Raw genomic sequence first — 16,949 nt, forward strand, 5'->3', positions numbered from 1 at the left:
TGCCCAGGCATTGTAGGGAGGTCATACAGGCACGTGGAGGCCACACACACTACCGAGCCTCATTTTGACTTGTTTTAAGGACATTACATTAAAGTTGGATCAGCCTGTAGTGTGGTTTTCCACTTTAATTTTGAGTGTGACTCCAAATCCAGACCTCCATGGGTTGATAAATTTGATTTCCATTGATCATTTTTGTGTGATTTTGTTGTCTGCACACTCAACTATGTAAAGAAAAAAGTATTTAATAAGAATATTTCATTCAGATCTAGGATGTGTTATTTTAGTGTTCCCTTTATTTTTTTGAGCAGTGTAATTCAAGATTCAACAAACTAGTTTGATAGACAACCTGTGTAATAGATACATTTCCATTCTGTTTCACCCCGCCGATGAATTTTCAAACTAACCTCGGACCTCTCGTTTCCCAGGAGGAGAAAGCTGGTCTGAAGGCGATGCTGGAGGAGGCCAAAGACGAGGCGCGGCGCCGGTCGCTGGGCAACATCAAGTTCATCGGCGAGCTGTTCAAGCTGAAGATGCTGACAGAGGCCATCATGCACGACTGCATCGTCAAGCTGCTGAAGAACCACGACGAGGAGTCTCTGGAGTGCCTCTGTAGACTGCTGTCCACCATCGGCAAGGACCTGGACTTTGAGAAAGCCAAGGTACGCAGAGAGAGGAAGAGAGAGAGACACACACACAGTTAGATGGACACACAGGCACGCACACACAGGAGCAGACACACACTCACACTGACATAATTACCTTTGAATGGCCACGCCCACCCACCCCCAGTCTGACTGTCCCTCTGATCCCCCCCCCAGCCCCGTATGGACCAGTACTTTGCCCAGATGGACAAGATCATCAAGGAGAAGAAAACCTCGTCTAGGATCCGCTTCATGCTGCAGGACGTCATCGACCTCAGACGGGTACAACTACACCTCCCCCATCCCTCTCTGTACAATGTTCTCTCCTCCTTTCTCGTTCTCGTCGTTTCTACTCATTTTCTCACCCTCCATCTTTCTGTATCTTCCTTGCTCTCTCTCTCTCTCTCTCTCTCTCATAATTCAATTGAGGGCTTTATTGGCATGGGAACTTTTTTAATTGCCAAAGCAAGAGAAATGGACAATCAACAAAAGTGAAATAAAGAAGAAAAAACAGTGAACATTACACTCATAAAGGTGAACATTACACATCATAAAGATGTACCGTCCAGTGCAGATGTTGTAACACACGGTCTGCCACTGCAAGGACGATCAGCTGTCCGTCCTGTCTCCCTGTACCGCTGTCTTAGGCGTCTCACAGTACGAACATTTCAATTTATTGCCCTGGCCACATCTGCAGTCCTCATGCCTCCTTGCAGCATGCCTAAGGCACTTTCACGCAGATTAGCAAGGACCGTGGGCATCTTTCTTTTGGTGTTTTTCAGAGTCAGTAGAAAGACATCTCTAGTGTCCTAAGTTTTCATAACTGACCTTCATAACTGCTTACCGTCTGTAAGCTGTTAGTGTCTTAACGAGCGTTCCACAGGTGGGAAGCATGGGAAAACCGTGTGTAAACCCTTTACAATGAACATGTGAAGTTATTGGTTTTATTTGGAGTTAATTCGTAAAAATCCAAATATCTTTGAAAGACGTCTTGAAAAAGGGACGTTTGGGAATCGCTTCCTTTTAGGTGGTTGTAGAATTGAACAGCTCTTTTCTGGGTTTTGATCATTAGCGAGTATCGGCCTAATTCTGCTCTGAATGCATTATTTGGTGTTTTATGTTGTACACTGAGGATATTTTTGCAGAATTCTGCATGCAGTCTCAATTTGGTGTTTGTCCCATTTTGTGAATTATTGGTTGGTGAATGGACCCCAGCCCTCACAACCATGAAGTGCAATGGGTTCTATAACTGATTCAAGTATCTCTCTCTAGCTTTCTTTCGTTTTTCCTTCTTCCGTTTATTTGTCCTCTGTGCAATAGTATCATTACCATCATCGCATCACAGTAATTACCATAGTAATTATCCATATGGCCCTGAAGCAGCCTTGCTTATCTTAAAGAGTCATCTCACTCCCTGTCCCTCCCTGCAGAGTGGCTGGGTCCCCCGGCGGGGGGAGCAGGGCCCTAAGACAATTGACCAGATCCACAAGGAGGCTGAGCAGGAGGAACAAATGCAGCAGATCAAGGTTCAGCAGCAGCTCATGTCAAGGAACGATGGAGGAGGACGAGGAGGTGGAGGGGGAAGAGACGGGAGGGGGGGAGACAGAGGAGGAAGGGATCAGGGGGGCCGCGGGGGCCAGCAGGTGGGAAGGGGGAGCCAGCCCCAAGACGAGGGCTGGAACACAGTGCCCATCTCCACCAAGAACAGACCCATCGATACCAGCCGGCTCAGTAAGATCACCAAGGTGAGGGGAGAGTTTCTTAATGTTTACAACTACTAAAGGAACCTGTGTTTTTACTACATTATGAACACATGGGGTTCCTCATTCTGGGTGGGAATGTAAACAAAATCGTACATATTGCCTTTTTGTGGCTCACAAGGATGCTTTTTGTATTTGCCATATAGAGCATGACAAGGTGAAGAGTTGTTGTCAGGGCTGTGCTTTGCCTGGATGTCATGCTGGTTGGACTTCCTTTACTTTATTAGACATGTTTCACCAGATCAGTTTTACCAAGTCAAGACCAACTGGGATGGATATCATTTTGGTATATCACCTCTGCTCTCAACCTTTTGACCTCTCCCCCACTAGCCTGGTGCTCTGGACTTCAGCAACCAGCTCCTTGCTCCCCAACTCGGGGGTAAGGGCATGTGGGGCAGCTGGGGCAAGGGCAGCAGTGGAGGCACCACAGGAGCCAAGCCTGCCGCCGGAGCTGAACCAGGTAGGGACACACACCCACGTTCAAACACTCACGCTCAACACACGGGCAAGAGTAAACATGGAGTCTCTTAGACCTACTGCATACAAAGACATCCCTCACATAAAACCCCAACAAATGTGGCTCACTGTATACACACTTAACACGCACGCACATCTATACACACTTGACACGCACGCACATCTATACACACTTGACACGCACGCACATCTATACACACTTGACTCGCACGCACATCTATACACACTTGACTCGCACGCACGTCTATACACACTTGACTCGCACGCACATCTATACACTCTTGACTCGCACGCACATCTATACACACTTGACTCGCACGCACATCTATACACACTTGACTCGCACGCACGTCTATACACACTTGACTCGCACGCACGTCTATACACACTTGACTCGCACGCACGTCTATACACACTTGACTCGCACGCACGTCTATACACACTTGACACGCTCTCTCTCTTGGTCTCTCTCTCTCTTGGTCTCTCTCTCTTTTGGTCTCTCTCTCTCTTGGTCTGTTCTCTAGCAGCGGAGACTGGCCGTCCGGCCACCGGCAACCGTTTCTCTGCCCTGCAGCAGTCTGCTCCACCAGCATCCTCCTCAGACGCTGACCGCAGGGTACCCCAGAGGTCACTACTGCTCTTTCTATTTGCCTTTCTTTTTTCTCTCCTTCCTGATCTTAATCTCTACCCCTTCTCTCTTTCTCTCTCCCCCCACTTTCCCATCTCTTATATTTCTCTCCCTCGTTCCTTTCCTCTTTCATATCTCTCCTCTCGCCTATTCCCTCAATGCTCTCTCTCTCTCGTAACGCTGTCTCTCCCTCTCTCTCTCGTAACGCTGTCTCTCCCTCTCTCTCTCGTAACGCTGTCTCTCCCTCTCTCTCTCGTAACGCTGTCTCTCCCTCTCTCTCTCGTAACGCTGTCTCCCTCTCTCTCTCGTAACGCCTACTCTCCCTCTCTCTCTCGTAACGCTGTCTCTCCCTCTCTCTCTCGTAACGCTGTCTCTCCCTCTCTCTCTCGTAACGCTGTCTCTCCCTCTCTCTCTCTCGTAACGCTGTCTCTCCCTCTCTCTCTCGTAACGCTGTCTCTCCCTCTCTCTCTCGTAACGCTGTCTCTCCCTCTCTCTCTCGTAACGCTGTCTCTCCCTCTCTCTCTCGTAACGCTGTCTCCCCCCCTCTCTCTCGTAACCCCCGCTCCCCCTCTCTCTCTCGTAACCCCCGCTCCCCCTCTCTCTCTCGTAACGCCCGCTCCCCCTCTCTCTCTCTCTCGTAACGCCCGCTCCCCCTCTCTCTCTCTCTCTCTCTCTCGTAACGCCCGCTCCCCCTCTCTCTCTCTCTCTCGTAACGCCCGCTCCCCCTCTCTCTCGTAACGCCCGCTCCCCCTCTCTCTCTCTCTCTCGTAACGCCCGCTCCCCCTCTCTCTCTCTCTCGTAACGTCCGCTCCCCCCTCGTAACGCACGCTCGCTCTCTGTCGTTACGCGCTCTCCCCCCCCCTCTCTGTCGTTACGCGCTCTCCCCCCCCCCTCTCTGTCGTTACGCGCTCTCTCCCCCCCTCTCTGTGGTTACGCTCTCTCTCCCCCCCTCTCTGTCGTTACGTGCTCTCTCCCCCCCTCTCTGTCGTTACGCGCTCTCTCCGCCCCTCTCTGTCGTTACGCGCTCTCTCCCCCCCTCTCTGTCGTTACGCGCTCTCTCCCCCCCTCTGTCGTTACGCGCTCTCTCCCCCCCTCTCTGTCGTTACGCGCTCTCTCCCCCCCTCTCTGTCGTTACGCGCTCTCTCTCCCCCCTCTCTGTCGTTACGCGCTCTCTCTCCCCCCTATCTCTTAACGCTCGCTCCCCCTTAACGTCGCCCTCTCTCGTAACGCTCTCTCGTAACGCTCGCTTCCTCCCTCTGTCTTTACGCGCTCTCTCACCCCCTCTGTCGTTATGCGCTCCCCCCCCTCTGTCGTTACGCGCGCTCTCCCCCCCTCTGTCGTTACGCGCGCTCTCCCCCCTCTGTCGTTACGCGCGCTCTCCCCCCCTCTGTCGTTACGCGCGCTCTCCCCCCCTCTGTCGTTACGCGCGCTCTCCCCCCCCTCTGTCGTTACGCGCGCTCCCCCCCTCTGTCGTTACGCGCGCTCTCCCCCCCTCTGTCGTTACGCGCGCTCTCCTCCCCTCTGTCGTTACGCGCGCTCTCCCCCCCTCTGTCGTTACGCGCGCTCTCCCCCCCTCTGTCGTTACGCGCGCTCTCCCCCCCTCTGTCATTACGCGCGCTCTCCCCCCCTCTGTCGTTACGCGCGCTCTCCCCCCTCTGTCGTTACGCGCGCTCTCCCCCCTCTGTCGTTACGCGCGCTCTCCCCCCTCTGTCGTTACGCGCGCTCTCCCCCCTCTGTCGTTACGCGCGCTCTTCCCCCCCTCTGTCGTTACGCGCTCCCCCTCTCTTGTAACGCTCGTCCTCTCTTCCCCCCCTCTCTCGTAAAGCTCGCTCTCGTAACGCTCGCCCTCTCCCCCCCTCGTAACGCTCACTCTCTCCCCCCCTCTCTCGTAACGCTCACTCTCTCCCCCCCCTCTCTCATATTGCTCGTCCTGTCTCCCCCACTCTCTCTCATAACGCTAGCTCTCGTAACGCTTGCTCTCCCCCCCTCTCTCGTAACGCTCGCCCCCCCCCCCCCCTCTCTCGTAACGCTTGCTCTCTCTCCCCCCCCCTGTAGGTCCAGCTCCAGTCGTGACCGGGACAGGTTTGACCGCTTCGAGCGGCACGACAGCAGTCGTGAGGAGCGTGCAGGCAGTCGCGACGCCCGCCCCCCTATCACTAAGCGCAGCTTCAGCCGTGAGACAGAGGAGCGTAGGGGCGATAGTTGCACCCCTACGGAACCCCCCGTCCGGCGCGTAGCCAGCATGACAGACGACAGAGACCGGGGAGGCAGCCGTAGCCGGGGAGGCAGCGGTAGCCGGGACAGGGCTCTCAGCAAGGAGGTTGTTGGTAGGAGATTATACACACAGACTGCGTTCAGACACAGACAGACTGCATACGCATGCTACAAAACATACACATGCTACTTGACACACGGCCTTCGCGTACACATCCACGCATGCGCTCACATTGGATACATTTATACACTCTTAGTGTATGATGTGTGTTAGTGTATAACTGTGTGGTTATGTATAATTGTCTGTGTTAGTAATATACTAGTGTGTGTTAATATTACTATGGTGTGTGTTGTATCTGTGCAGTGAAGCGCGAGACAGCCCCCACCCCTCCCCCCAATGCTCCGACCAAACCGGCCATGACCGAGGAGGAGCTGGAGAAGAAGTCCAGCGCCATCATCGAGGAGTACCTCCACCTCAACGACATGAAGGTATACACACACACACACATCAATGACATGCTCACTCACGCACCATCAGTTTCATGTCAATGACAAAGCAACACACACATTTGGAGACCATAGTAAAGCTAACTGCCGTATACTAAACCCCTGTCCTTCCCTCTCCGGCCCTGTAGGAGGCACTGCAGTGTGTAGTGGAGCTTAACAGCGCCCCGCTGCTCTTTGTGTTTGTGCGGAACGGTCTGGAGAACACTCTGGAGCGCAGCGCCATCGCCAGAGAACGCATGGGCCTGCTGCTGCACCAGCTCATCAAGGCTGGCACCCTGCCCACGACAGAGTACTACAAAGGGTAAGGGAGAGTATGTGTAGTACTTCCCTATAGACCAGGTTGTGTGCTGGAGAGAGGGAGAGAGAGAGAGAGAGACAGACAGACAGACTGGAGGGGTCAGGGGGAAGAGCAAGGGAGGGGTAGGGAGAGAGAGGGCTGGGTGGGAGGGGGAGAGAAAGGGGTGGCGAGGGGGGAGAGCACGGGAAGGGTAGGGAGAGAGAGGGCTGGGTGGGAGGGAGGGAGGGAGAAAGGGGTGGCGAGGGGGGAGAGCACGGGAGGGAGGGAGAAAGGGGTGGCGAGGGGGGAGAGCACGGGAGGGGTCGGGAGAAAGAGGGCTGGGTGGGAGGGGGGGAGGGAGAAAGGGGTGGCGGGGGGAGAGCACGGGAGGGGTAGGGAGAGAGAGGGCTGGGTGGGAGGGAGGGAGAAAGGGGTGGCGAGGGGGGGAGAGCACGGGAGGGGTAGGGAGAGAGAGGGCTGGGTGGGAGGGAGGGAGAAAGGGGTGGCGAGGGGGGAGAGCACGGGTGTTGAGCGTTTGTAAGTTAGTCAGTTATTCTGCTTTCTTGCACAGTTAGACGAGAGTGCTCTGAAATCGTAGTAGACAGCCAGAGCCAATTGTGACTTGACTATCATTAATGTGATGACTGTTATTTTATTAAATCAATTAACTATGTTTAATTATTGTGATTAAAGTAATTATTTAACAATTAATTCATTAGTAACTTGGGGCACCACCCAAACGTATTTAACGAGTTACCATCTCCCGAAATTAAACTCTTATAAGTAAGGTATATTCATATCTATAGATAAGCCACTCATCAGTATCATTCTGAACGTCGCAAAATTCTTGGATATCTTCACGAACTCTAAGTGATGAATCAGCGGTACACAAATTGGCTTTATTTATTTATTTATTTAGTAAATAAATTATCACACAAGATTACATAAACACACACACACGGTATAGGTTATATTGATTACTAACATAATGCAATGAAAAGTCCCTAGTGGACTAACACAATATGACGGCTTGTTACACAATGGAAAGGGGGTTGGGAGAGACAGAGAGGGGTACTTATCGTACATACATGTGGAAGCTAGGCTCATGAGAATATGAATACTTTGCACATTTACGACTGCTCATTCGAAAATAATTGCAATGTATATATTTACGAGTGGATGTCTTTGTTGTCTCTGAACTTGATCTGTCTATGGGAAGTGGTTCGATGTAAGTCTCTGGTTGTCCACCAGAGGTCACAATGTCCTTAGTTGTAGTAGGCTTCTTTTGTCTTAGTGTCCCTAGAATGGGTACTTTAGACGTTCCAATGGTTGTTTGAGTTCTTCCTCGTGTCTTTTGTCAGAGTTCTAGACTTTCATACCCAGCTGCAGACTGAGAATGTTTGGTATAGTCTTCACCTTCTTCACTCGTCGAGAGTTACAGAGGGTCTTACCATTTTCTGGTCTTGTAGTTGTAACAATTTCCAGCTGTGTAGTTAACGCTACACGCTCTGGTCTGTAGAGATTAACTTCTTATGGCTGCAGCCCGACATCGGTACACTTATGACAACAGCCACTTCAAGTGCAGGGCGCGAAATTCAAAATATATATTTTTTTAAATATTTAACTTTCACACATTAACAAGTCCAATACAGCATATGAAAGGTATACATCTTGTGAATCCAGCCAACATGTCCGATTTTTAAAATGTTTTACAGGGAAGACACAATATGTAAATCTATTAGCTAACCACGTTAGCAAAAGACACCACTTTTTTTACTCCACCACTTTTTTACTCCATCAGTAGCTATCACAAATTCGACCAAATAAAGATATAAATAGCCACTAACCAAGAAACAACTTCATCAGATGACAGTCTGATAACATATTTATTGTATAGCATATGTTTTGTTAGAAAAATGTGCATATTTCAGGTATAAATCATAGTTTACATTGCGGCTACAATCAGAAATTGCACCGAAAGCAGCCATAATAATTACAGGCATCAACGTCAAATACCTAATTACTCATAATAAAACATTTTTGAAAAATACATAGTGTACAGCAAATGAAAGACAGGCGTCTTGTGATTCCAGCCAATATTTCCGATTTATTAAGTGTTTTACAGCGGGGAAAAAAATGTAGCGTTATATTAGCTTAGCACAATAGCCAGAAACACTTGGGCGCCGACGACTACGACAGATATATGAAGTAGCATCATAAAATGTTCCTTACTTTTGCTGATCTTCCTTCAGAATGTTGGACAAGGTGTCCTTTGTCCAGATGAGTCGTTGTTTGGATTTAGAACGGCAACTTTCCCTCTTCATTTAGCAAGCGCGCTAGCCTAGTGGCACAAAGCTCTCCATGTCAACAAACGGAAGAGAACGGAATACTGCAAAACTCCCGAAAAAAATGCAATAATCTGATGAAACTATATTGAAAAACATACTTTACGATGATATGGTGACATGTATCAAATAAAATCAAAGCCGGAGATAATAGTCGCCTATAACGGCAGCTAAACAAAAGGCAATCCCACTGTCCAGCTCGCGCTCTTCAGAGTACCGAAAATGGGGGACACGTCATTCCAAGATGTCCATCCACCTCTGGCCTGCTCGCCTCCCTACCTCTGAGGAAGTACAGTTCCCGCTCAGCCCAGTCAAAACTGTTCGCTGCTCTGGCACCCCAATGGTGGAACAAACTCCCTCACGACGCCAGGTCAGCGGAGTCAATCACCGCCTTCCGGAGACACCTGAAACCACACCTCTTTAAGGAATACCTAGGATAGGATAAAGTAATCCTTCTAACCCCCCCCCCCCCCCCCCCCCCCCCCCTAAAAGAGTTAGATGCACTATTGTAAAGTGGTTGTTCCACTGGATATCATAAGGTGAATGCACCAATTTGTAAGTCGCTCTGGATAAGAGCGTCTGCTAAATGACTTAAATGTAAATGTAATGTAAATGTTCCATCTCAGACCAAGATAATCACCTAATTTCTTCTCTCACAGCCTTTTGACACCCAGGGGAACGTGTATGACGTGCATGTATACTAATAGGTCTCGTGCCCATTTATAGGCAGGAAGAAGAACAAAGCATCGATTTCAGACTTTCCACTTCCTGGTCAGGAAATGTGCTGCAGAATGAGTTCTGTTTCACTCAGAGAAATAATTCAAACGGTTTTAGAAACTAGATAGTGTTTTCTATCCAATAGTAATAATAATATGCATATTGTACGAGCAAGAATTGAGTACGAGGCCGTTTGAAATGGGCACCTTTTATCTGGCTACTCAATACTGCCCCTTGCAGCCCAAACAGGTTAAACCATTTGTAACGTATTCAGCTCGAGCTGCACGTAGACTGGACTAATGTACATTTTTTTACAAGTCCTTTTTAAGCATTCTGGTTTAAAGGGGGCGTTCCATCACGCCGGCACAATGTCTGTGCTCACGTGGGCGTGGTTACTGACTGGGTAAAACTTTATATGACAACAATTATCTCATTTAGAAGGCTAAAATCACATTATCTTCACAAAAGTGTTCTTATACTTAATAATTTATTTTATACAATGTTTAGATGCAAACCTGCTAACTCGGCCGTGTACACTTTCAGAGTTAAAGGTCTCTTGTTATACCATCCGTAATGATGTCACAAAATACTAAATGATATGACATGATTATTGTTTGGATCCCCAACCATTCCAAACCTTTGGATTTCAAAACAATTGTTCCAAAGTCCAATCTTTTGATGTTGAAGTTTTGGCAGCACAGTCTCTACGCACATCACATTCCTTTGCTCAATACTGCAGGGCACGAGAGAAAGTTTACAACGAGCGTTAAGTCATAAAACCGGCCCAACTCCGTCCCTCTCTCCCTCTGCGGGGGGAGAGAGAGTGCTGTATATTTGATCCACTGTAAACTAATCCTTTGGATCCTCACAGGAGACTCATGACAGAATTTACCAGCTATCGACAGTTGTCACAGTGACATCATAAACATTGTTTAGCTAGCTCAACAATTAACCATAATCCCAATTTATAATGTTACTACCCTGCATGAATCTGCAGTTAGCTAACCAACCAGGTTCAATGTTAGCTAGCTAACATTAGGCTATAACTAGCAATGCAAATGACTCTGAGATACGAATAATATTACTACACAGATCATACATGTAACGTTAATGTACTGTTAGCTAGCTAACTTAAAAAGAAAAACACTTTCTGACAAAATTAGAAACGTGTAATATCTGAAAATGTAGCCAGCTAGAATCTCTTACCCGTATAAATGGATGAATGCTTCTCCCTCTGTCACAGATGCCATGGTTGCCCTTAGTTTGAAGATGTAATCCGGAGACAAGAGTTTTATACAACGCAGCCTACTGTGTGTTCGACTCCGTCTGCATATTTCCAATCAAACGCCAGAATTTTCTCCTCCTTAGCTATCATACTGTAATTCCACTGATTTCAAAACTCGGTCCTCCAGAAAGTGGAGAGCAACACGTACGCAGTTCTACTACGTGATGTATTTCCAAAAGCTGCGTTAGAAAGGATTACCTACACATACTGACCAGCTCATATTATAGACGTGCTACATGGCAGACCAATCCCAACTCGTCTCTTGGCATGTCCCGCCCACTCATTATCTCAGCCAATCAGGTCTGGCGGGAAGGTTGTGGTATTTATTCCATGGCTAAACCAACTAGGCTCGTAATTTAACAATTTTATTCATATACAGATGGCTTACAAGTTTGTTATTAAGGCACATGAAAGTTCACATGTTCCAGAAGTCATTTCTGCCGATATACACATTTTGATTTTAAAAAATTAAGTTTACGTTCAAATGCCTCTCCTGTGAAGTAGTGACGCCCGACATACGCCTAGTTCCCTGAAACGAGTCACAATTAGGCCCATACCTGCTAATTATCAATATCCAGAAAAGAGACGTTAAATTCTACAACCATCTAAAAGGAAGTGATTCCCAAACCTTCCATAACAAATCCCTCACCTACAGAGAGATTAACCTGGAGAAGAGTCCCCTAAGCAAGCTGGTCCTGGGGCTCTGTTCACAAACAGACCCCACAGAGCCCCAGGACAGCAGCACAATTAGACCCAACCAAATCATGAGAAAACAAAAAGATAATTACTTGACATATTGGAAAGAATTAACAAAAAAACAGAGCAAACTAGAATGCTATTTAGCCCTAAACAGAGTACACAGTGTCAGAATACCGGACCACTGTGACTTACCCTAAATGTATGGAAATCTTTGACTATGTACAGACTCGGTGAACATTTCCTTGCTATTGAGAAAGGCAGCCGTAGGCAGACCTGGCTCTCAAGAGAAGACAGGCTCTCAAGAGAAGACAGGCTATGTGCCCACTGCCCACAAAATGAGGTGGAAACTGAGCTGCACTTCCTAACCTCCTGCCAAATGTATGACTATATTAGAGAGACATATTTCCCTCAGATTACACAGACCCACAAAGTATTTTGAAAACAAACCCAATTTTGATAAACTCCCATATCTATTGGGTGTCGACAGAGCAGTGCCACAAAAGTATTGTGTGCTTGTTAGAGAAAATAATCTCTAAGGGTTAGTGTATGTGTGTATGCTATGAGTAAGGTTTTAACCTGGTTGTATGTTTTCATCATAGGCTCCAAGAGATCCTGGAGGTGGCTGAGGACATGGCCATAGACATCCCCCACATCTGGCAATACCTGTCTGAGCTCATCAACCCCATGCTCCACGAGGGAGGCATCCCCATGGGACAGCTTTTCAGGTGAGGCCCAGACTTTTTAGCCTGCTTATGCCCAAACTCTGGAGGTCACTGTCATATAAGTGTTGATGCCAGAAGGCTTTGACTGATGCTTCACTTATTGATGAATAGTTGTGTGATGAGATGGTCATTTTAAAGTTTTCATCAATTCATAGAATGTCTGGGAATGACGTATAGTTAGGAATTTGTGAAAATTCTATAGCAATATAGAATGGGATAGCTGACCTGTGTTTGGACAGTTAATAGACACTGCGGTAAATAAAAGCTAATAAAAACATTGTCTTGTCCAGGACCGGAGTCTACGCAGACCAGTCAGAGCTACATTAGGCTTATATGCTAATAAGGCATTTGACACACGGCCAGTGTTGCCTACAATATTTAGCACGTTTTCAGACCCCTCTAGCGACTTCTATTGGTAAAAGATTCTTGCAAAAAAGGAAGCTACTTACACGGGCATGCCATCGTTCACTTTGAACTGGACTGTGTGTTTACAGGCAGTAGCAACAGCCGACTTTAGATCAATAGAACACATTTGCCAAAAGCCACAAAATACACCTGAATGGATTTCTGTAAATATGTCAATACTACTTGGGAGTCCTCTTACATTTGGGAACTTAACAGTCATATTGATCAAACAACCATGAAAAGGTGCAACCATGAAAACTCTTAGCCAGAGCGAGATGAGCTAAAATCTACAGAGGGAACAGTAGATAAAGCCTCAAATGTTTTCAGGGTTGTAGTTGGACTGATGAACGATGGGGAATCGTAGCCTGCTCGCCTTTCTGCATCTGGCCTGTCAAAGTGTGGTGTAGTTAGCTGTAAATTAAAGATTCGGACATTGCTCGTTAATACCTCTTTAACGTAAAGTACAAGAATCATATGAATGACATTCTGAATTGACTGACGATAGAAAACAAGTTACACCCCTTTGCAATTCGATGTCATATTTTCTTTTTGGAGGTGAAGTGTAGCTAAAATGTTGCTCTCCTCCGCTCAGAGGGTTAAGGGACCGTCTTAAAACTGCAACGCCTACATGACATATAGCTCTCAAATAAATATGACTTTGTTCAGAGACCTCTGCTCTAGAATCCACAGCAATTAATTTTTTGACATTTTAATTCACTTTACAGATAACTTCAATTGCTTCCATGAGTAGTTCAGGGACCTCGCCTGTCCAATCTACGGCAATTGCTATTGTATTTTTTTACTTTGACTGTTTTCAAAGAATGTATTTTCTTTAATGTATAAAAAATACTTCAATAGCTTCCACCCCATATCACTTGTATGAATTAAACCAACTGTTATTGGTTCAGGGACCTCATCAATACAATCTCAGGCAATATATATTGTTTTACATATGAAAGAAAATTCATAGAAAAAGGCCAAAGTTAAATACAGATGTAATTACTGTAGATTGTGCGGTGATATAGGGTGGACGCTATTTAAGTTTTATTTTGACATATGAGATTTCATTTAAAATTGCCAAAGTAAAAAATAAAATCCCCAAATCCAAATGTAATTGCCGTAGTTTGTACAAACATTCATGTTCAGTATAGCTAGATAGCAAAGTAATTCACATTTCTTGCCAGCTTACCACATGACACCTACATATCTAGCTGTAGCCTCAGAAAAACAATATGGGGGGAAAAGGCAGCCACTCACCTACTCGTCCAATAACATCCTCCCAGCAGCTAGCTAGCTAACGTTGGGCTCTGTGTTTTTAGCTTGCAAAATAAATAGCTACATAAATAGATAAGCTAGCCTATTGCCCATGTTATAAATGACTTGTGATCATTGCCTGCTTATGCTAGTTTGATTGTTGACATTCCCAGCCCTGGTTACATTTGTCCCTTTTTGTCCAAAATATTGATTAAGTGAACCTGAAACAGTGCATCCTGAATGGCTAGAGAAAGTTAACAATGTAGCAGGCCAGATGGGATTTACAACCTGATAGCAATATTTGTTGCAGTTCCAAGATATTTATTGGTGAATTTGTAATTAATTAGACATTTTGAGTCAAATAGAACCTATTTTTAAAACCTCTAATGAAGTTGGTTTTGTAGAATACATTGGGAATTTGATATTTTTGACTTATGATTGTCTGTTTCATATCTGCAAAGTAGTTAAAAAGCTGTCAGTTCCACATGAAGAGAATGTCCAATAACCTTGCTGCTGTATGTGTCTACAGAGAGATCTCCAAGCCCCTGATTCCCCTGCGTAAGGCCGGTGTGCTGCTGGTGCACATCCTCAACTTACTCTGCAAAGAAATGGTGAGTGTCTGTATGAACGCCATGTGTATTATACTAGATCAGTGCTCTCAAACACTGTTCCTGGAGAGCTACCTTCCTGTAGGTTTTCAATCCAACTCCAGTTGTAACTAACCTGATTCAACTTATCAACCAGCTAATTATTAGAATCCGGTGCGCTAGATTATGGTTGTAGGACGGTAGCTCTGCAAGAACAAGGTTGAAGAACCCTGTACCAGATAGATGGTGTATATATTTACACTGCTCAAAAATATATAAAGGGAACACTTAAACAACACAATGTAACTCCAAGTCAATCACACTTCTGTGAAATCAAACTGTCCACTTAGGAAGCAACACTGATTGACAATACATTTCACATGCTGTTGTGCAAATGGAATAGACAACCGGTGGAAATTATAGGCAATTAGCAAGACACCCCCAATAAAGGAGTGGTTCTGCAGGTGGTGACCACTTCTCAGTTCCTATGCTTCCTGGCTGATGTTTTGGTCACTTTTGAATGCTGGCGGTGCTTTCACTCTAGTGGTAGCATGAGACGGAGTCTACAACCCACACAAGTAGCTCAGGTAGTGCAGCTCATCCAGGATGGCACATCAATGCGAGCTGTGGCAAGAAGGTTTGCTGTGTCTGTCAGCGTAGTGTCCAGAGCATGGAGGCGCTACCAGGAGACAGGCCAGTACATCAGGAGACGTGGAGGAGGCCGTAGGAGGGCAACAACCCAGCAGCAGGACCGCTACCTCCACCTTTGTGCAAGGAGGAGCACTACCAGAGCCCTGCAAAATGACCTCCAGCAGGCCAAAAATGTGCATGTGTCTGCTCAAACGGTCAGAAACAGACTCCATGAGGGTGGTATGAGGGCCCGACATCCACAGGTGGGGGTTGTGCTTACAGCCCAACACCGTGCAGGACGTTTGGCATTTGCCAGAGAACACCAATATTGACAAAATCGCCACTGGCGCCCTGTGCTCTTCACAGATGAAAGCAGGTTCACACTGAGCACATGTGACAGACGTGACAGAGTCTGGAGACGCCGTGGAGAACGTTCTGCTACCTGCAACATCCTCCAGCATGACCGGTTTGGCGGTGGGTCAGTCATGGTGTGGGGTGGCATTTCTTTGGGGGGCCGCACAGCCCTCCATGTGCTCGCCAGAGGTAGCCTGACTGCCATTAGGTACCGAGATGAGATCCTCAGACCCCTTGTGAGACCATATGCTGGTGCGGTTGGCCTTGGGTTCCTCCTAATGCAAGACAATGCTAGACCTCATGTGGCTGGAGTGTGTCAGCAGTTCCTGCAAGAGGAAGGCATTGATGCTATGGACTGGCCCGCCCGTTCCCCAGACCTGAATCCAATTGAGCACATCTGGGACATCATGTCTCGCTCCATCCACCAACGCCACGTTGCACCACAGACTGTCCAGGAGTTGGCGGATGCTTTAGTCCAGGTCTGGGAGGAGATCCCTCAGGAGACCATCCGCCACCTCATCAGGAGCATGCCCAGGCGTTGTAGGGAGGTCATACAGGCACGTGGAGGCCACACACACTACCGAGCCTCATTTTGACTTGTTTTAAGGACATTACATTAAAGTTGGATCAGCCTGTAGTGTGGGTTTGCACTTTAATTTTGAGTGTGACTCCAAATCCAGACCTCCATGGGTTGATAAATTTGATTTCCATTGATAATTTTTGTGTGAATTTGTTGTCAGCACATTCAACTATGTAAAGAAAAAAGTATTTAATAAGAATATTTCATTCATTCAGATCTAGGATGTGTTATTTTAGTGTTCCCTTTATTTTTTTGAGGAGTGTATATGAATTGTATGTGTTTGAAATTAGAATGTTAACATGTCCATGAATGGTGCACTGTGCATATTTTAAGTTGTCTGTATGTGTAGACCACACACGCCTTCAGAAAGTGTTCACACCCCTTGACTTTTTCCACATTTTGGTGTTACAGCCTGAATAAAAAATTGACTACATTGAGATTTGTCACTGGCCATGCTACCCCATAATGTCAGTGGAATTATTTATTTGAAATATTTTTATTAATAAAAACATTTTAAGCTGAAATGTCTTGAGTCTAAGTATTTAACCCCTTTTGTTATGGAAAGTATAAATAAGTTCAGGAGTAAAGAAATCCTCGCAAAGAAGGGCACCTATTGATAGATGGGTAGAAAAGAAGCTAATAACCCTTAGCGCATGGTGCAGTTACACTATCCAAAGTGTAAAATTAGTATCAATACACAGTCACTACAAAGTTACAGGCGTCCTTCCTAACTCAGTTGCTGGAGGGGAAGGAAACCGCTCTGAGATTTCACCATGAGATCAATGGTGACTTTGAAACAGTACCAGAGTTTAAAGGCTGTGAGTGGAGAACTGAGGATGGATCAACAACGTTGTAGTTACTCCTCAA

The 16,949-nt window shown here is 46.6% G+C and overlaps 1 protein-coding gene across 15 annotated transcripts in view; it reads left to right on the forward strand.

The window, feature by feature from the left end:
- Window positions 1-16,949, forward strand: part of LOC129823959 (eukaryotic translation initiation factor 4 gamma 1-like) — a 60,037-nt gene that overhangs the window by 35,268 nt on the left and 7,820 nt on the right. For 11 of the 15 annotated variants that reach the window (XM_055883112.1, XM_055883106.1, XM_055883114.1 and 8 more), the window contains 10 exons: window positions 426-659; window positions 819-923; window positions 2,072-2,386; window positions 2,732-2,861; window positions 3,403-3,505; window positions 5,562-5,833; window positions 6,085-6,209; window positions 6,356-6,528; window positions 12,150-12,275; window positions 14,461-14,542. In XM_055883112.1, coding sequence (XP_055739087.1) covers window positions 426-659; window positions 819-923; window positions 2,072-2,386; window positions 2,732-2,861; window positions 3,403-3,505; window positions 5,562-5,833; window positions 6,085-6,209; window positions 6,356-6,528; window positions 12,150-12,275; window positions 14,461-14,542 — 1,665 coding nt within the window. The remainder of the gene's footprint in view (window positions 1-425; window positions 660-818; window positions 924-2,071; window positions 2,387-2,731; window positions 2,862-3,402; window positions 3,506-5,561; window positions 5,834-6,084; window positions 6,210-6,355; window positions 6,529-12,149; window positions 12,276-14,460; window positions 14,543-16,949) is intronic. The other 4 variants (XM_055883108.1, XM_055883121.1, XM_055883120.1 and 1 more) reach the window with 1 other exon arrangement.

Source organism: Salvelinus fontinalis, chromosome 26, assembly GCF_029448725.1.
Source record: "Salvelinus fontinalis isolate EN_2023a chromosome 26, ASM2944872v1, whole genome shotgun sequence".
NCBI classification, from domain to species: Eukaryota; Metazoa; Chordata; class Actinopteri; order Salmoniformes; family Salmonidae; genus Salvelinus; species Salvelinus fontinalis.